Source organism: Eschrichtius robustus, chromosome 10 (genome assembly GCF_028021215.1).
Source record: "Eschrichtius robustus isolate mEscRob2 chromosome 10, mEscRob2.pri, whole genome shotgun sequence".
Lineage (NCBI taxonomy): Eukaryota > Metazoa > Chordata > Mammalia > Artiodactyla > Eschrichtiidae > Eschrichtius > Eschrichtius robustus.
Window position 1 is genome coordinate 34125154 of NC_090833.1, and position 20901 is coordinate 34146054.

At 50.1% G+C, this 20901-nt stretch overlaps 1 protein-coding gene across 1 annotated transcript; it reads right to left on the bottom strand.

Annotated features, from left to right (window-relative positions):
* Nucleotides 1–3024: 3024 nt before the first annotated feature.
* On the bottom strand, nucleotides 3025–6311 carry FOXE1 (forkhead box E1). Its single transcript, XM_068552401.1, has one exon. It carries the CDS (start codon nucleotides 5610–5612, stop codon nucleotides 4491–4493), a length of 1122 nt encoding a protein of 373 aa, XP_068408502.1. The 5' UTR covers nucleotides 5613–6311; the 3' UTR covers nucleotides 3025–4490.
* Nucleotides 6312–20901: the final 14590 nt, after the last annotated feature.

The following is a 20901-nucleotide window of genomic DNA, read 5'->3' on the forward strand; positions in this document are numbered from 1 at the left end:
CAAGATGGTTTCAGATACACTCTCAGTGAATGTCATGGTCATGGTCACCTATCAGACAGGGAACATGAGGTGAGATGCATTCTAAGGGTTAGGATTCCAAGGATTCCAAGGGTTAGGTTTCAGATACACTCTCAGTGAATGTCATGGTCATGGTCACCTATCAGACAGGGAACATGAGGTGAGATGCATTCTAAGGGTTAGGATTCCAAGACTGTAAAGCACACCCAAGGGAGGAGGTGAAGGGCTCCACCCTAGCCATCTCTTCTCTCTGCAGCCATCTCTGGTTGGGGTTCTTGCTGAGAAACAGGAGCCTTCTGGAAGTTATTCTGGGATCTCTGATTTCAACAACATAACACGTCCTCCACGCCCACCCCACTTCTCTAAAGCTCTGCCTCTCTGCCCAGGGCATATGAATCACTTGAGGTCTTGTTGAATTGCAGGTTCTGGTTCAGTAGATCTGGGTAGAGCCTGAGAGTCTGCATTTCTAGCAAGCTCTCAGGGGATGCCCATGCAGCTAGTCTGTGGCCCACACTTAGAGCTTCAAGGCCTCAGGGCCTTAATGTCTTGTGCAAAACAGCAGGGAGGGCAAGCCTACTGCTCTCAGCTTCTCTACTGGCACTTGGAGAAGTGCATCCTGGATTCAAATGACCAAAAGGGAGTTTGTGAGGGTGAAAGGGGACCTGCCACCCAGCTTTGTAGATGGTGAAACTGAGGCCTACACAGTGCAGGAAGGAGCTTGTTCAAGATCTCACAGCATTTTAGTGACAGAGTTGAGGCTCAGGCCTCTTGCAAAGGAAAAACAAAAACGAAAACTAGAAAAGATACTCACTGAGGTGTTTGCTGTGCTTTCTCTGGACGAACTATGGGTTCCTTTGATTCTTCTTTTTAAGTTGTATTTTTTGTTTGTTTTTTACAATGAACGTGTACCAATTTTGTAATAAGAAAAAAATTAATTTTAATGAAAAAATTCTCACAGTTCTTAGTAAATGAGATTATGTTTATGAGCGTGCTGGATGAACTGTAACTACGTGCAGCAGCTTCAAGTCAAGGTGTGTAATTCAGCCCAAACCCTCCGGAATTCCTTTCAGCGAGGTTACCCTCACTTCTTCTGGCTCACGAATCACCGAGATGAGGAGGAAGGCCAATGCCGTCACCATCCACAACCGCCGCAAGCAGCTTCCTCCTCCCACCTGGCCTCAGCTGTGGGAACTCTTCCCCCAAAGCTCTGGCCGCAGGAATCTTTCCCGTTAAAACTGGGGCAGAAATTTCCCTAATCCGTTTTCGTAGTAAACGACCTCGGGCCAAGTCTGCTTTTGTTGCTGGTTTCCTAAGCTTAATTGCAAGCAAAGTTAATTTGAAAGAAAATGTTACAGCTCTGGGGCGAATTCTAACGAGCCTTGGGCAATTAGGGAAGAACGCACCTAATTACAGACCCGGGGTTGAGGTGGGGGGGGGGGCGCCCTGCACACGACGCGGCGGGGTGCAGGGCTCAGAGACGCGCAAACGATTTCTCTGGATTCAAGACAGGAAGAAGAAAAAGAGAAACGCACCTCCGGTCTCTGAGCCCCTAGACGGGGAGCCGGGGAGGTTCTATTTCACGGTTTGGGGATTCGGAGAGTTGGATTGTCCCAAGACGCATCAGTGAATGTTCTCAATGTCCTAGAGTCACGCGGACTGGAGGGTCCGCCCGGCCCGGCTGTGGATGAAGGGCGGCGCTCCCTCGCCTGCGCAGCGTCCTTTCTGGCCCGGCCGGGTGGCGCGCTAGCTTTGGGTGTCGCCGGCCGGCAGGAGGCCGAGAAGGGCTGACGCTCTCTCTTCAACACCTCGAGGGTCTCGCTGTCTCTCCTGGCTCCTGCTGTATACCCAGTTCCCTCCTCGCAGCGTCCCCTCTCTCAGGGCACAGACCCTGGTCGATCTCACCTGTCGTCCCAGTTGACAAGGAGAGTTAGGGGCGAAGACGCGTGCGCTTTCCCTCCCTGTCTTTCTTGTTCCCCCGGCTTTACCACGACGCTCCAGGAGACTTCCGGATAAGGCGGCGCTTAAATGTTAAAACCTTCTTCCCTCGTGTGCCCGGTGCTTTACAGTTTACAAAGCGTTTCTATCCCTCTTGACTCGTTTAACTTCAGGTGGACTCTGAGGGAGGGGTCACAAATTCCCATTCACAAATGAGGACACTAGGGAAAGGACTGGATTAACGTTAATGGCGCTGTCAAAGCATTGGACTTGGTAATTAAAACACAGAGAAAGGCTCAACCGCTGCATTAACTGGGCGCATAGACTGCCCTTTTCCAGCCCCAATCCCCCAGCCGGGCTTTAGGAAGACAAGGACAAAACCCCTGGGTGGAGGGCTTTCAATTTCTGGCCAGTGCCAACGAGGCAAGGCATCCTGATTTCTGCCTGGGAGAGCCATACTGTCTAGCTGCACACGGAGAACCTTTGAATTTCAACCTGCAAGGATCCATATAGAGATAAGGGAGGCCTAACACCTAGATTCTTCCAAGGTCACAGGGCTGGGTCTGAAATCTGGACCCACTAGCAATAGGGTCAGTGCTGCAGCTGCCCCCTCCTCCAGGTGGTCATTTACCACCATCAAAGTCAGGAAGGACCAACATCTAGACATGTACCGTCTAATACAGTAGCCATGAGCCACACACTGCTACTGTGCACTTGGCTGTGGCTAGTCCAAACAGATGACCTGTAAGTGTAAAATACACTCCAGATTTTAAAGACTTGGTATGAAAAAAGTATCTCAACAACTTTTATATTGATTATATGTTGAAATGATAGTTTGGACATTAAATTGGGTTAAATACAATATATTATTAGTTAATCTCACCTGTTTTTTTTTTAAATTAATGCAGCTACCAGAAAAATTTTAATTACACAGGCAGATTACATTATATTTCTATTGGGCAGCACTTATTTAGACAAATACCCGTCTGGACTGAATCACATTCACATGTCTTTGTGAACAGGATAGTGCAATCCCCAGAATTAAAAATAAAAATTACCAGTGGTTTTCAGTCTTCTTTCTCACCCCCCCAACTCTTCCCTAGCAAATTAACTCTGCAGAAAGAGGCTGCATTTCTCTTGTCAGAACTCACTTGCTCAAAGATCTTTATTAAAACAGTTCATCTGAACACTCAGGTTTATCTGAAAGCTGCACACCGAGCCTCTGAAATATTTAATGCTAGAAAGTTTTGCTACAGAATCGAAACTTACAAGATTTCTCAAGAGAAAGGTGGGGAAATGGTTGGATTTTTTTTTTTTCTTTCTGATTTTGGTCAGCTTGTTGCTTGAAACAAATAAAGGATACAAAGCAAAGTTAAACACCAGTTTCTTTCTAAAGCTTACTTAACTGATGGCCCCAATTAATTTTTTCTCTTTCCTTTTTGCATGAGGAGGCTGCCAAGGTACGGCAGAGGGTACCAGGGATGGAAGAGCCAGCCCAACAAAATGAAAACTGTCATCAACAGGCTCCCTTGAGTCCGGTCATCTCTTTGAATTTTAGTTCACCCATTGGGTCCCAGGCTGCTTGATGAAAAGAAAGCGTGGGCAATGGACAAATGTATTTCTACCTGCCTCAATGGAAAACCGCACTTAGGACCCAGCAGTAATAGCTGCCAAATGATCAGCACATCATGCTCAAAAGATTCACGAAATTATGATATAACCGGTGCCTGGAGGTAATCCAGAGATGCTTGCCATGAGCTCTGTTTCCATTCCTTGGAATAGGGTTAGGCCCTGGGTGGCCCACCCATGCTGCCAGATATGCAACAACCATGATGGGCCCTTAAAGATCATACGGTTGAATTCTGCAGCCCTCTTGTATTATAGATGGGAAAACTGGGGGTGTGAGTGATGGAACTGGGTTACACTGTGGCGCTGGGGCACCGTCCAGACTCAGAGCCAGGTCTGCAGTTCTCAGAGGCAGGGAAAAGCAGCCCCTGGTCAAGCGAAGCAGAGATCTTTCCCATTAAAAAAAAATGGTTACTTCTTTTGCGAATTTGTCCTCCTCACCTTAAGTAGGAAGACACTATCGGAGCCTTTTATTGTAATAACGTAGTCAAAGGCACAAGAGATGGAACTGTGTAAAAAGACCCGAGTTTTGGTAAGTACGGGGAAGAGTGAAGCCATGTGATTCTCCACAATTCCCTTAGCCTCCGGTGTAGACACTACGTTGTGCCTCCTTTAGAGCCAAGGACCCTCCCCGGTAGAATGTCAGAAAGGCACGACCTTTGGAGCTTCGCCTCAGTGAGGGTCCATTGTCTCAGTCCGTGGGCCGAGGATGCCTCTCCCCACCTCCTCCCATTTTCAAAGCGAACCGGTGTGTACACGGTGCACCAGGAGGCTGCGCCTGAACCTCCGGCTCGGTCCCTCCTATGTGGCTTTCAACTCGATCCTCTCTCCAGTCCTGTCCTCAGGTTTCGTGAATACTGAGTTCGTAAAGGCAGTCGAGGTATCTATGAATTTTCGCCTGTATGCTCGGCTCACATGGCGGACACAAACCGATCCGCTCCGCCTGGATAGGCAGCCGCATGGCGAGCGTGGTAGGCGCCTCCATTGCCCCCTCCGAGCTGCCCACCAGGATTGTAGCAGGGCCCCAGTGCTCCGAACTGGCCGGGCGATGTGCGCCCATAGAAGTCCACTGCAGTCTCGACGCCGCCACTGCTGCCACCCGCGGGGGGCGAAGCGGGCCCGGCCAACCGGCCAGCCGCTGCGAAGAGGGCGCTGCCGGCCCCTTGCGAGTACGCGCCGTCTGGGCCCGCGTAGGCGGCCGCATAGGCGGAAGTGTTGGCAGGTCGGGCGACGGCGCAGCCTGAGGGCTGGTAAGCGGTGGTAGTGGCAGAGGCGCCGGCCGAGGCAAAGGCGCAGGAACCGGAGGGCCCTGACGGCGCGGGGCCCAGTTCTGGGCTGAGCGGCCGCTCAGGCACCAGGCCGAAGACGCGGCACGGGCCTGGGGACGCAGCCGGGTAGTAGACCGGGGGCGGCGCGGCGAGCGACGGCGGGGCATAGCCTGCATAGACGGCGCCCGGGTAAGGCGGGCGCGCAGCAGGCACCCCGCCCGGGAAAATGGCGGCAGCGGCGGCGGCCGCGGCAGCAGCCGCAGCGGCGGCCGCGTCGTGCATGTAAGCCGGGTAAGTGGAGAGATCAGAGCGCTTGAAGCGCTTGCGGCGGCGCAGGAAGCTGCCGCTCTCGAACATGTCCTCGGCGTTGGGGTCGAGTGCCCAGTAGTTGCCCTTGCCCGGGCGGCCGGCCTCGCGCGGGATCTTGAGGAAGCAGTCGTTGAGTGTGAGGTTGTGGCGGATGCTGTTCTGCCACTTTTTGGGGTTGTCGCGGTAGAAGGGGAAACGCTCGGTGATGAACTTGTAGATGCCGCCCAGCGTGAGGCGGCGCTCCGGCGCGTGCGCGATGGCCATGGCAATGAGCGCAATATAGCTGTAGGGCGGCTTCCCACGCTGCAGGGGGCGCTTCCGCCGCCGCCCGCCAGCGCCGCGACCCGCGGCCTCTGCGGGGACCCCGGCCCCCGCCTCACCGCGCTCCTCCTTCACGGCCGCCAGCGCCTCCGGCTGCGGCGGCGGCGGCGGTGGCGGCCCGCTCTCCGCCGTCATGGCGCAGCCGTCCCGCGTCCCTGGGGCGTCCCCGCTGCCCGCTGCTGTCGAGGGTCGGGGGCGGGTCTGGGAGCTGCGGAGCCCGGGACGCAGGGTAACGGGAACCGACGCTGGGGCCCTCTGCAGAGAGTTCAGGGTGTCCTCGCAGCTGGCACCGGGAGCACAGCTTTCCTGGCAGGGGCGCCCAGGAGCTTTGGCGCCCGTAGTTTCCGGGCTGGCTCAGTGCGGACAGAGGCTCAAGAGTGTCCCGCCCACCGACGGCTCTGCTCGTGTTCTGGAGCTCGAAGCCAGGCGCCAGCAGCGACGTTGGGACCCGGACGAGGCTCTTGTCGCGGGCTGAAGGGTCCTTTGCGCGCTGGTGCCAGGAGGTCACGGGGTCTGGAATTGGTCCTGGGCTGGAGCGCCTGCATCAGTTCTGGGCTTCCTGCTGATCTGAGGATAACCGTCGAGGTCCTGAGCGCAGAGGAGGCTGCGGGCCCCAAGGTCTGAAACGAGAGCAGTTAGTGCAGGCGTGGGGACACTCTGGTGGGGGCCGCCTAGGCGGCGCCCCTGAGGCCGGGGCCGCCGAAGGCGCGGAGGGCAAGGAGGCGAGGCAAGGCGACGGCGGCGAGGTTGCGGCGCGGGCCAGGCGGGGTGGCCGGCGACTGTTCCTCTCCGCAGGGTTGGCCTCAAGCCGCCAAGACCGCTGGCGAGGCGCTTCCCTGCACACACCCGGACCGGCTCCTCCCTCCGCGGGTTTCTCCTCCTTAAAGGCGCCAGGAAGCTTGGGGCGGTGCCCGTTCCCCGCCCGCCCCCCGACTGCCCGCCCCCTGGGCCTCGGCGCACCTCCCCAGGTAGGAGATGCTGTGGCGGCGCGGCGGGTACACCACACGATCTGAGCATGGAGGTCCCTTGGAGGTCTCCTGGGCCGGTCCTCTGCGCGCCGACGGGGAGACTGAGGTCGGGAGAGGCCAGGAACTGTCTCTGGAGACCTCGGCGCCCGAAGTCAGCGCTTCGGGACTTTACCAGCCTCTATAGAAGGCTGGGACCCGCAGGTGAAAGGAAGGGCTCGCCTCACCTTTTTTGGCTGGAGAGGGTGAGAATTGGCTGAGGGGCGCTTGGTTCTTGAGGGTGGGGGACGAGGAAGGGAGAAGACACTCCAGGTGACTGGCTTCCAAGGTCTTTCAAGGATGATTTATTTTCAAACCCCAACTCAAGGCTGCCCTGGCCATTCCCCATCCAGTCCCTCATCTTTCAGGCAGGATTCCTAGGTCCGATAGAGGAGGTGACTTGCCACGGTTCCACCGCGACTTCGCGGCTTAGCCGAACCTCACACCTGCCTGCGTCTCTGGTAGGAGTGCGTTTCCTCGACATGTACCAGAGGTAGCCACTTTCCCTCGGTGGGTTCCAGGTTCCTCCACTGTACCGAGGTTTTGTATCTCAATTGCTGATATTTAGGGAAAGGCCGCAACACCCGCCCCCCCGCCCCCCCCCGCCCTCCAATCTTTTATCTTTGGGTGGCTCGGGACCCCTCTCTATGTGATGTGGAGTGACACAGCTTAAAGAGGATGGAGGCTAGGCTTCTGCCCTCTCGCGGCAACCTTCTCCTCCAGTTCGCCCAGCCAGGAAGGCTCCAAGTGGCTCCCAAGACCTCCGGGGGCAGCCGAGCAGCCCCTTCCCGCAGCGGGACGGAGGGCTGCGAGAGGTGGGGGCCGGGGTTGTGGGCGCTCTGGGTGGGCGAGTCTCCCGGGGAAGGGGCGGGCAGACGGGACCCGTCCGCTTCGTGGGTGTCCGGTTTCGGAGTTCGTTTCCCGCCAGCTCCCTAAGGCCTGATTCGGCCTCGCTCAAGACCCCCTGCGGCGGCGGCCCCTAAGGTCTGGGTTCGCAGGGACACTTTGGGCCTGTCCCTTCCCGGTCACAAGCCCTGAATTTTCTCCTCTGAGAACTGGGGGCGGGAAAGCATGTGCGGATGTCAGGGGTGGGGCGTTCTACCCTTAGGATTTCAGGCTCCGGCCGAGACGCAGCTTTCCGCGGGGCTGCGGGTGCAGGGCTGGGCGGAGAGAGCCGCGAGAGCGCGGGCGGCGGCCTTCAGGGGCTTTAGTCGCGTTCTTCGTGGAGATGAGCTCCGGGCAGGTTCAGCCCCGCCAAGCATTGGGCAACTGCCTTCGGAAGAAAGAGGCAAAGAGTTCAGATCCTCGCTCCGGCGACCCGGGTGTGGAAGCAAATTGAACGGTTTGCATGAAGACCTTCCTCAGCGGATTCATGCTCGAAAGACGGGAGAGGCTTTTCACTCGCTCAAAAACCTCCCAGCTTCCTTCCTTCCTACTTTCCTCCCAGCAAAGTAACGAAGCTGCGAAAATCCAGGTTTCATCCTGTTACGTTTCTTCAAAGGGAAAAAAAAAGTTTAACATTTTAACCAGATACATTATAGCAATCTTTTAATACTGGATTTTGTGGTTCTCTGTATTTCCAAGATTCAGATTTCCAAATGTTAAATTTTGGACCACTATCCTAACGTGAATCCATAAATCAAATAATGGGATTCTGTAGTTCTAAGATTCCATGACCAGAAGTCTAAATTATTTGACTGTGATTATATTCCTATGACTTTAAGCTTCTGGTCAGAGAGTAAAAGCGTATTCCTCATATTTTAAGATGCTGGGAGTAAGATTTTGTGCCTGAAAATATGATGCCACTGCTGGGAGTTGTAGTTTCTCTAGGTTTTAGATATTTTTGCAGCTCTAAGGTACATATAACTTAATTTGAATTCCTGTCTAGGAATGTCTGATTGGAAGATTTGGGTCCTTTAAATCCACATCTCTCTTCTTATTTAATTCTAAAATATTAGTTCTAGATCCACTATTTTATAACTCAAATAATCTAATAATTCTTATAATATTTGTGACCATATGCTTTAATGACTTTATGATAGAGACTTTTAAGCTCCAATTACTATGGTTAGAAACCTCCATGTCTCGCGATATTTTGATCCTCATTGTTTTGTGACTGTGGACCCATTCTAGACAACTGATCCTTTTTCTCAAACTTTGCGGCTACTGAGCTACACCTGTGCAACAAACCAAGCCTTAGCATCCTGAGATTAGATTTATTAAGATTATGATTCTAAGATTTTCATGAACAAAGGATCCTAAAAATTCTATTCCATAAATGTTTTATTCTAATAACACATTTCAAAATTCTGTACTTTGAAGATTCTATGAATCCATGATGTAAAATTTGAATTAAACGATTTGAGTGAACTGGGACAATTCACCCGTTTGGATCAAAACTATACATAAAGATCCCCTCGGTGCCAGGCCATTTCCTCCATTTTCTCTCATCCAGTCTTCCCCTCTTCCCTGGTGCAGTGCTCCTTAACGTGTTTAGGGGTAACAGACCCCATTGAGAACCATTTGTAAGCTGTGGAGTGGGTCCCAGTCCCTTGGAAATCATTCTTCTAGTCCAGCAGCGGTGGGTTGGTGTTGATGTAGGCGGGTGCTGGGTGATTTCCATCCTCTTTGTAGCCGCCTTCAGCCCTGCATGTATCCCCAGCACCTTTTGGAAAAACCTGTCCCCTCACAGGCTATTTTATGTTAAATTTTGGGGGGAGGGGAGGAGTGCTGGTGATCTGTAGAAGATGCTGGTAGCTCTTCCCCTAACTGCTTTACCGAGTTTTGAAGTGCCCTCAGAGGGTTTCGTAAATCTAAAGGAGGGGATCCAAGGAGTCATGGAAAATTCCTCCATATCTCTTGACCCAGATGCCCCTTCATGCAGATGCAGAGGTAGCCTGCTCTTCTCCTTAAGGAAATCTTGGAAATCCAAGCTGGAAGGAAACTAGGCCCAGATTGCTGAAGGGCCTTGCTTAAAGTCTTGCAGAGGAGGTTCTACACTGAAAGGGAAACTCAGGTTATTCAGGCTCCTTACCTCCTGGCCCTGAAGCCTCTCTGTCTTTTCCTGAGTTCTCAGAGCCTCACTTGTGCTTAAAGACCTCCTTACGGTGAGACAGTGGAAACTCCAGGCCCAGATGCTTGCGAATCAGATCTAAGAATCTCGGCACAGCCAGAACACAGTGACCTCCGTTTGGATTACTCTGGGGCAGTCAGTCAGGGTCAGTGGGCTGTATGGCCTCAGAGTGCCAAAAAGGGGGTCGGTCCTGTGTCACACACTGCCCAGCCGCTAGTCACAGCAGTGGCACGGAGTGAGAGCTCAGATTACAGCTAGCTCATTTACTGGCCCAGCGGCTTTGAGCTATCTGCTGCCCTTCTTAGGCCTCAGTTTCCCCATCTGTGAAGTGGGGGACTCCCTACCTGTCGCCCCCCCCCCCCTTCCAGGGAGTCAAGAGGATGGAGTAGTGTGCATCGCCAACCCGTCATTATCTTCTTGTCTTTTAAATTGTTTTCAGGGTGAAACTTGGTTGTGAAAAAAAGACAAGCTGCTGGGGAAAATTCAAGTCGTTCCCACTCATGTGCGGAAATGAGATGCCCCCCTCAAAGAAGTAGTGGTTGATTAAAGTAAAATGCTTTCTGCCCGCCTAGAAGGGAGAATGTGTGTGGGGAGGGTATTCCAGTCTTCGAGTCTGCGTGGATGTGGCTTTTTTCTGCTCCCACCGACGCGCAGGGATCCCCGGAGCTTGGTCAGGGCAACACAGCTTCTAGCGCTTGCTCGCCATTGGTTCACTTAAATACTGTGAACAGAGAATTATCATCACCCCAGGACCAGGCAGAGAAACTGGGACCCAGAGAGGGGATCCTTCTGCTTCCCATCACCCCGCTTAGCTTGCACCCTGCCACCAGACTCCCGGTTCACCTCAAGGAAGCTCCCAATCCCTGCCTCAGAGCCCCCTCCCAACACTGTTATCTCACCCCGGAATGGGTAGCTCAGGAACCTGCTGGAACATCCAGGAGCTCCGCGGCTGCGGTGAAAAGGGCAAGGCGACTCCGAGAGGATGCGGATTTGTCCCACCTCCCACCTCGCACAGCGAGCCAGGGTTCGAGCGGGCCCTGAGCCCGGGCCTTACCCCCGCCCCCAGGTTAGCTTCTCGGAGCTTTCTCAGGCGCTCAGTGAGCTTTCCTGAGCCAAGGACTGAGGAAGGCAAGGTAAGATCCTAGTCCACTCACACCGAGCGGGAGAGAGCCGGGCTGTGGCAGTGGACTCTCCTGGGAAAGCCGTGGTCCCTAGCGGAGTTGGTGAGAGCAGGACCCCGGGAATTCTCAGCGAGGCCAGCAGGCGCAAGTCGGTTAGATTCTAGGACCTGGGGGGCAGGAGCAGTCCTCTAGAATCATCGGGCATCCTGGTTTCTTGGGTATTCCGAGCTCTATGCACAGCTTTGGGACGCTGAGAAGCAGGGAATATTGTGAATGTTCATTTCGGGCTGCAGAGTTCATGGTTTGCAAGACAATCTCAAAAGGGCCTCTGATTAGTCCCTTTTCCCTCTCAAAGCGGAAACGCACTAGACTGGATTCTAGTACCGCCTGAGGTACAGGAAGATACAGTGACTTGTCTCCCCTCCCCAGGCCAGGCTCCGCCCGGAGCCCCAGGCCTCTGATTCCAGTCCTTGACCCCTCCTCCTGCCCCACACTGTGACCATCAGGGCACCTCGCCCCAAGCTCAGTCCAGGCTCCCGGGGTGGGGATGTGGGTGCGGACAGGGGTGGTTAGAGCTTGGTACAGTGCCTCAGGCAGGTACCCAGCCCAGCTGGCTGGTTGCTCAGTGCCCACAGTGCCAGGTGGGCAATAGCATGGGAGCCTGAAGACACTTGTCCTTGGACACACACGTGCGTGGGCGGCCCAGCTCTCCTCTGGTCTCTTTCCTTCGGGCTTTTTGGGCTTGCTTTCTCTTTTTTAGCCTGAGAGTGTGTATCTTTCTTAATCTCACCGTCTGCCCTTTTGCCTCCTTGGCCTGCATGTATCCTCCCTTTCTGGGCATGTATCCCCGGAGTCACTCGAAAAGACAGCCTGTACACTTCAGCCAGGGTTGCGTTGCCCATATCAGCCTCTTCTCTCCTGGAGGATGGTGCAGACAGTGGCAGGGCTGGGACAGACGCAGGTTCACCCAGGAGGACCCTGGAGTGTGGGAGTCCTGATCCTCAGCCTTTCTGCCCAAGCACCTCTGAAGCCCTCAGCTCCCTCAGCTCTGCTGAGCCTGGCTGGGGAAGAGCGGAACACAAGGTTACACACGCCAGCCTTCTGGACAAATCTAAGGCTCCAAATAGTCCTCTCCAGCAGGGCACTCCCGCTGTTTGTCTCTGCACAAACTGGGCCACTTGGCTGCTCAAAGGCTCTCAATGCCTCTGCTTCCTCCAGGGCAAGATCAAGTACACTTTGCCTGGCCTGGCAGTTCAGGGCCCTTTGGACACAGTGCAGCCCCTTCCCACCCCTGCTCTCGTCCTTGGTCTTCCCTGCCCCCAGCTTCAGAGGACTGCCCTCCCCCCCACCACCCCCACCCCCGCCAAGTCTTCTCCAGTTCTCTCGCATAAATTCTTGCCCTCAGCCTGGAAAAGCTGGCCCACCTCAGCTCAAATGTCTCCTCTTCCGGGAAGTCCTCCTTGATCTGCCTGAGTAAGTCAAACACACCCTCTTTGGGCCTGCCCCAGCATGTTTGGATTTTGGCACTTGTCACACATTTTTGTGGTGTAGTAATTTGGTTATGTGACTGTCTCTGTTCTTCTCTGGGAGCTCCTTGGTGGCAGGAAGTATGGCTTCCTGCAACTGGACACACGGGTCCCCAGCACAGAGCCTGGCTCAAGGAAAAATGTGGCTCTGCTATGAGAGCCAGTTACTTAGAGTCAGTCCTGGGTCAGTTCCTGTCTCTACCTCTTCCCAGCTGTGTTATCTTTGGCCACTTATTCACTCCGAACCTCAGTTTTTCGATCTATAAAATGGGGATAATATTAATGTCATAAGAGAGTTGTGATGGTTGCTTTTGTTAACTGCAAACACATGCAAAACTCTTCTATGTGCAGACACTGTTTTAAGCACTTTATGAACATTAAATACACTAACATATCAGGAGACCTGGGGGCAAGTCCCAGGCCTGTCACTAACTGGGTATTGGGGGTACATCCAGGAGAACAGGCAGAGTGCTGGATCTGGAAGGCATAATGACTTGATATGCCATCTAGGCAGGTGGGCAGCTGCAAAAGAGCCCAGAAGTAGGGATCTCGCAGATGATAGGGCTTAAGGGAAGGTTCAGACTCAGAACAGCATTTTCTACCCTAGGTTCAGGTATGGAGGCCTCTGGGATGATTCTGGGGCCATCTGAGAGGCACAGTTGGGCCAGCTTGGCCCTACTGGGCTGAAGTCTGAGTGTTTCGCAGGGCAGCCTCTCTCCCTGGTGTCCTGGAAACTTAGGGCATTGGATCTGTATGCAGCCCTGGTTTCTATCTAGGCAGATCTGGCCCAACCTTTTGGCAGGAGGGTTGGGGAAAGCTTCAACATTGAGCTGGGCATATTCAGAGGCATATTCTTTAATCCTGAAGCCATCCACTTACTTGTCACCCAGTAGGGTAGGAGTCCAGGGGCCGTGGGGATGATGAGGGGATCTGGGCTTACCCTCCTGATATGGATTTGGACATACTCCAAGAGAAAGGAAGAGGTGAGAGTCCCTTTAGGGGGCCTCACCCTTGGTGGGTGTTGTACATGGCTCTTTGTCTTCTTTGAGCCCTGGCCAGGCCAAACTGGCCCCATGTCCTGGGACCAAATGGACTACTGGAACTTAGCTCTGGGTCAGTGGAATAATACAATAGCTTCTATCTACAGGCTTCTATTACTTTTTTTTTCCTAAGTTCTAACTTTCTCGTAGACAGCCTACTATTTCTTATGTGTAATTTGTGGAGCTGTCTCTGATTGTGGGGACATTTGTTGGCCAGAGATGATTGACATTGGTTTTACCCAGTGAGTGAGTCATACAGTCCAAGCTTAGGTAAGCAGCTCCACCTTCTTCTCCAGGTTCACTTTGCTTACCACCTTCTAGTACTCCTCCCTTGCGAACTGGCTTTCTGTCATTTATGGAACTGAAATAACCTAAGCAGACTAACAGTGATGGAAGAAAAGAGTGTGTCCTTCACACCACACCATAGCTCTGTTCAGCATTTTATCAATGATATACAAGAAGGCATAGAAAGCAAGCTGATTGGGCTTGTGGCTGACCACGCTGAGGCGCTGATGCTGGTAGCTGACAGATGCAAGACTCGGAATAATCACCAGGTTGGGAGACGGAGCCAAAACCAACAAGAAAACATTTAAAAAACTGTTATGGAAACATCATAACATTACAGGAGACAAAGCCAGAAGGAAAAGTCACCCACATGCCAATTACCTATCATTCATCTACTAGGTTTTTCTATGTTCTGTTTTTTTCTCTCCTTTGTGTTCTTATGCACATATATATGTTTATATAGGTGTAACCATAGTGTATGTACAATCCTGTAGTCTTTATATACAATGCATTTGCATTATTTTGTAAACATATCTACATGTTGCCCCCTACTTCCCATTTTTCATTTGTAGTTGGAAATGAAATGGTCTAGTGTTGATTTAACCCTTTTATGGTAGCTAGGCAATTAGATAATTTCCAGTATCTTTGATATAGGTGATGCTGCTATGTGTTGGTATAAAGAGCTTAGTATTTCTTTTGAATTATCCTTAAGACAGATTCCTAAGAGTGAGATTCATGGAATGAGGAACATTTTTGTGTTTCTTAATATAGTGCTACCAAGTTGTCTCTAAGGACATTTTGCAACTCACCACAATCAAGATAATTAACATATCCATCACCCCTAATAGTTTCCTCATGCCCCTGTGATTGGTGATTGATTCATTTCCCCCCCCCCATATCTGTAGGCAATCACTGATCTACTTATGTCACTATAGAATAGTTTGCATTTTATTGAACTTTATATAAATGGAATAACACAGTGTATTTATTTTGTCTGTTTTCACTCAGCATAACTATTTTGATATTCATCTATGTTGTGATATCAATAGTCAATTACTTTTTTTTTTGCTAAGTAGTATTCCATTACATGGACCATACCATGGTTTGTTAATCCTTTCACTTGTTGGTGGACATTTGGGTTGTTTCCATTTTTGATTCTTATAAACAAGCTGCTATGAATAGTTGTGTACAGGTCTTTGTGTGGCTATGTTCTCAATTCTCTTCGGTAAATACCTAGGAGAGGAATATCTGGGTCAGATGGTAGGTTATGTTTAAATTTTTAAGAAATTGCCAAACTTTTCACAAAGTGGCTGTATTTCTTTTAGTTCTTCTAGCAGTAGATGAGAGTCTTAATTGCTCCATCTCCTTACCAAAACTTGATTAGTACAGTCTTTTAAATTTTACCCGTTTTAGTATATAGTGGTATCTCGTAGCTTTAATTTGCATTTCCCTCATGACTAATAATATGTTTATTATCTATTGCTGTGTAACAAATTACCCCCACATTAGTGGCATAAAACAACAAACATTTATTGTCTCACAGTTTCTATGGATCAGGAATCTGGGTGTGGCTTGGCTGGGTGTGGTTAGCAGAACTGACCAATCTGAGCTTAAAGCTGCTTTGGAGTAGTGCTGGATATGGGAAAATTGGAGAGAAGAAGAAATGAAAGAGCAAAGTGTTGGAAAAGTAGACAGAATTGTCAGGCTGAAAAAAAAAAAAAATCGCCAGGCTGTAGTTTTCCTGCTAGATGGAGGAGTTTGCATTTCCAGATGATTCTAGGAAATGGAACATTTGTTGAACAATGTACGTGTATCAGGCTTTGATGTTAGTTCATTTAATCGATCCTCGGAACAGTCCCATTTTAAAGATTTAGAAATTGAAATCTGAAAAGTTAAGTAAAACTTGGCCAAGGCCATATACTTGAGATGGATTTGAACCCCCCCTCTGTTTCCTGTCAAAGCCCACTCTGCCTCACAGTGTCATTGCCTCTAGAGCCCATAAGACCTCTTTGAGTAAGTTCTAGTGGACAGTAAGAAGTGCAGATCCTCTGATCACTCAGGTTTCAGCTGATAGCCTGGGTTCTCCTTAGAGACTGAGTCATGTTGCAAAACCTCCCCGCATCCCCTACTCTAACAGGCTTGAGCGGCCTCTGTAAGGTCCACCTCAGTTAGCGAAAGGACAGTAGGTCTTTGCTCTGGCTACCTCCATGAATGATATCTGCCTTATAAGGGAAGAGTCACTGGTGGCCCGACTTGAGATGTCTTCTGCCCAGTCAGCACCCCCTAATCCAACACCCCTAGACACAATAAATCTTAGATGTGAAGCTGCTTCAAATTTTAACTCCAAGTAGTGAGTGCGTGTATGATCAGGCCACGCAAGATGGCTGTTCTCTTGCTCTCTGTACCTCCTCTGCTCTACCAGTCCCTGCCTCACCTATACCCTACTCACCTGACTGACCCTCCCTCTTGATCATAGAGCCTAATCAGTAGATGCCTAGGTACGTTCCTTTGGCCCCAGCTAGTGATTGTTCTAATCTTTAGATCAGAACGTCTCCACTAGGACAGTTTATCAAAGGGTAGTGAGGGGCACGCACCTCTGACGGTTTTCCTGGTAACCGATGAGCCAACCTGATGTCAGTTCCCTCTATAACTGGTAACCTCCCTCTCCCCGCGATAGTGAAGGTGGCTGCCTGCCATCCATGTCCACGGTGGGGTGTCACTCCAGGACCCTTTTGTGAGATCCCCTGTCCCATAAAACATTGTGTCTCTGTCACTGTCTTCGGGCTCCTTCTTCAGTCTTGAGGCTGAGCAAGTATAGGGCTTGTAGGCCTGCAGGCTGCAGCCCAACAGTGGGTTTCAGAAGGTCCAATCTCCTCTCCAGGTTCAGTTTCTTCAGCCATCGAATGGAGGGGGAAGATTTGCTTGGCTAGGTTAGTAGTTGTCCTTACCCCATGGAAAAGAAGACTGCAAAGTATGCTCCAGTCCACAAGAGCACTAGGCATTGTCTATTGATTAAGTCATTCATAGGTCTTGTATATATGTATGCTTACTTTTCAAGTGTGTGTAAAGTTGCGTCATAAATAAAATGCAAATCCATTTCAAGATGTTACCGAAGTTTTGGTCATTTTTTGGACCTGAAACTTATCAATCAATGTTTACTAAAAAGTATGTCTACCTTACATATATGTGTGCATGTTGTGAGAACTGTGGAATTTATAGCTGTTAAAAAAGTATTCTCACACTCAAAGCAATTGAAAAGCACTAAGAGACTCCCCACAGTCTCTCTAGCCAGCTGGAGTAATAGTAAACGTATTTAACAAACAGTATGTTGTTCAATGAGTATAAAGTTACAGTTATACAAGATGAATCAGTTGTAGAGATCTCCTGTAGGACATAGTGCCTATAGTTAACAATAAGGTGTTGTGTGCTTAAAAATTTGTTGAGGGTAGATCTCATGCTGAATGTTCTTATCACACACACACATACAAATGAAGGGACATAATGAATTCTTCTGAGGTAATAGATATGTCTGTCACCTTGATTGTGGTGATAGTATCACAGGTGTATGCATATGTCCAAACTCATCAAAATAATGCATTCAATATGTACAGTTTTTTAATATCTATTATACCTCAATAAAGCTGTTAAAAAACCAAACCAGTAAGTCGAGGGGTGCTGACCAATCAGAATGAAAGCCTGCTAGGACAGTGGGCCCCCCCCCATCCCCACTTCTTGCTGTTTCAGGCTTTAACCCTTTAGTTGCAGAATCTTGGGGCATTCCAGGGAATCCCAGGGGAAGCACTGAGACAGCCAGGACAGCTGGGGGCATGGGTAGGGGTGGGAATGGGGGCTTGGCATTGGCTGTTTATCTATGCGGCATCACAATATTTCAGTATCTCAGTGTTTAGAGATTGCATGCAGGTCATCCTCCAGCGGCTGCGTGGAGATGGCATACAATGCCTGGATATGGGCTTGGACTCTTCCTTCCTGCGCAGCTGACTCTCCATGGCCACAAGCCTACCTGGTATCTGTGCACTGCGCCCTTCTGCCCCAAATTTGACTTTAAAATGCTCCATTGTGCTGGACAGTTTTCCACCCAGATGGTAAACTTGTGACCCTCCAAATCTGGTTTTGGTTGAATGAGTTCATCTCCTTCTCACTATCTGTGTACAAGTGAGCTGTGTAAAGGGAAAGAAGCAGAATTTGAGGTCAGGAATTGGTTCTGCTTTCACATCCCAGCTCTACTACTTTTCCTCCATATGCCCCTGGGGGCAAGTCAATAAATGGGGTGGTGACATATGTCCTGTCCCCCTCATAAGTCTGTGCTGAGGTTTGAATGAGAGAAAAGAGGGGAAGCACTTTGCAAACTGTAAAGTACTATGCACACATGAGCGAGTCTCTGTTCCATAGGATCTGATTGTTAAGCATGTTGCTTGTCTGCTTCTGATTGAATCAGGGGTTACAGATCTGCTATTTATTTAGAATGTTTCCTGACTATTCTCAAATGTGACTATGATGTAGCTTTACCTTTTAGTGGACAGGGGAAGATCACTGCAGAAAGTGTGATCTTTCTTTCCCTTTAACCCTAGAAAATCAGTTGACATGGGCTGCTAGAGAGTACCTAATTCATTTTATAAATGGGGTCACTGAGGTCCAGAGAGGGTCAGTGAATGGCCCAAAGCCACATAGTGAGTTAGTGGCAAAGCCAGAACCAGGTGTTCTGTTGCCCAGCTCTTTTCATCACAATACGTGACATGTCTCATGGCAAACCATTCATTCATGTTTTCGATCATTCAACAGCATTTATTGAGTCACTAGTAAATGCTGGGCTCTGTGCAGACTATTTTGTGGGTAGACAAGTTGGGTACCATTCTGCTCTCAAGTTGCTCATGACACTGGGCAGAGAATGTTCTTTCAGAATCCTGAGGGGACCAGAGAAAGTGTTATCTATATAGGTCTGGCAATCCCCCTTGGGAGTGGGGGTGGTTTTTGAGAACAGTCACTAAGAGTGATGAAGCTCAACAATGCCGACCCAACAGCAGCGAACAACCAAGCATCCCCATCTGCCTGTCTCATTCAGGGTTCACAAGTGCCTCATACTACAGATGGGGACGTTGACAGCCCTGAGAAGGGAAGGGATACGACTGGGGTCACAGGGCTAGAAAGTGGCAAAGCCACTTTGATTGAAAACAGGGTGTGCTTCTAGGGTCTGTGGGTCTCATGAACCGGCTCAATTTAGGTAGAAAGAGCATGGGTTTGGGTGCTGCGGAGATCTGGGTTCAAATCCCAGGTGTACCATTTCCCAGCTGTGTGACTTCGGGCAAGTTCTTCTTTCGGAGATTGTTTTCTCGTGTACAAAATAGAGATAACAGGGTACTGACCTTGTAGGGCTCCTGTGAGGGTGAAATCAGTGCCTGAGGGTGGAGCCCCTAGATAGTGCCTGGCGTGTGGTGGGCACTCAATACCTGTTCCTTTGCTGCCTCCACTAGCTCCTGATGTGGGTGCCTTGGCCGGTAACCGAGGCGCCAAGTACTCTTGGCTCTTTGCACCCAAGTCCTGTGTTCCACGACAAAGGCCTGGAAGGTTTTCCTCAGTTGAACAATAATGAAGGCAGTGGTAAAGGTGAGGTTTGCTGAAGACTCAGGCCTGAAAGTTGGGGCTTCTGTCTCAACGCTCTCTCTCTCTCTCTCTCCCTCCCTCCCTCATGGGTGGGACCTAGTCAAAGCTCCTGAAGGCCCAGTTTGGATGCCGGAGACACCTGCCATGCCTGACTTCACAGGGTGTCAGTTCTGCCTTGTTCCTGCTGCATTCCGGCTTCGTATGTCAGCACCTCATGAAAATCTTCCAGGTCCTGGCTTTGAATAGCTCCTTGGCTGCCTGGGAGTGAAGAGGCTGGCTCTGTTTTGCCTGTCAAATCATCCGCTTTGTCTGTCTACGAGCAGGTAAGCTGAGTCTCCTTACATAATGCCGACTGGGCCATCACTGTCAGGGCTGATTCTGCCCGGCTCAGGCTGAACAAACAGCCATTCAGCCCCCAGCCGAGGCCGAGACCATGCAGTGGCAGGAGCTGCTATTCTTGAGAGCAGTTCGATGACAGGCTCTGAGCAGATGCCGGGCACTTCAGTGGGGAAGGAGCTGAGCTCTGACTTGCCTCTCCCGGCCAAGGCAAATCCTCCTTTCTCAGCTGAGTCAAACCTTCCAAATGACTCCCACTTTCACTCCTGCACTCGCTGGGTGTGTGATATAGCGAGTGGGCAAAATGAAGCAAGAGGTAGCCCCTCAATATATACAGAGAACCCGATAACCTGCCACATTTCTTCTTTTGCCTTAACTGCTAGGAGACTTGGAACAAATTTAGTACTGGAGGCAATAGTTAACTCATCCCAATTGCCTGGTAACATCCTCTGCTCCTTTTAATTGGTTCTCGTCTTAGTCTTTTTTTTTAAAATAAATTTATTTATTTTATTTATTTATTTTTGGCTGCATTGAGTCTTTGTTGCTGTGCGTGGGCTTTCTCTAGTTGCAGAGAGCGGGGGCTACTCTTCCTTGAGGTGCGCATGCTTCTCATTGCGGTGGCTTCTCTTGTTGCAGAGCACGGGCTCTAGGCATGCAGACTTCAGCAGTTGTGGCACGCGGGCTCAGTAGTTGTGGCGCATGGGCTTAGTTGCTCCACGGCATGTGGGATCATCCCGGACCAGGGCTCGAACCCGTGTCCCCTGCATTGGCAGGCAGATTCTTAACCACTGTGCCACCAGGGAAGTCCCTCATCTTAGTCTTTAATCAATCTTTCTTTAATGTATTTTTTATTGTGATAAAATACACACAACAGAAAATTTACCATTAGTGACATTTAGTACATTCACTATGCTGTACAACCATTGCCACTATCCAGTTACAGAACATTTTCATCACCCCAAAAGGAAACTGCTTACTCATTAAGCTGTCCTTCCCCATTCTTTAACTTTTAAGACGTCACAGGTATCCTTGTAAAGTGAGTAGAGGGTATGGATTCTAAATAAATATAATAAATAAAAGAATAGACAACTCAAATTTCATTGTATTAGCTAGACACATTCACTTTTTATTTTATTACAATTTTCCACGTTCATTTTTGTTTCATTTTCTTCTTTGTTCAATTAGGTATTGAGTTGTGGCTCATTTCTGATCTGGCTGTGTCATTCCAAATTCCCTCCTTTCTTCTCCCTCCCCTTTCCCTCCTCCATCTTCCCTTCCTTCAGACTTTCAGATCTACTATCTAACCTACCTATTATCTATCTATCTACCAATCATCTATCTCTTGATAAAAAATCTGTCTATGAATTACCTATCTATCATTTATCTATCTTCCTACTCTCCATCCATCCGTGCTTCTCTT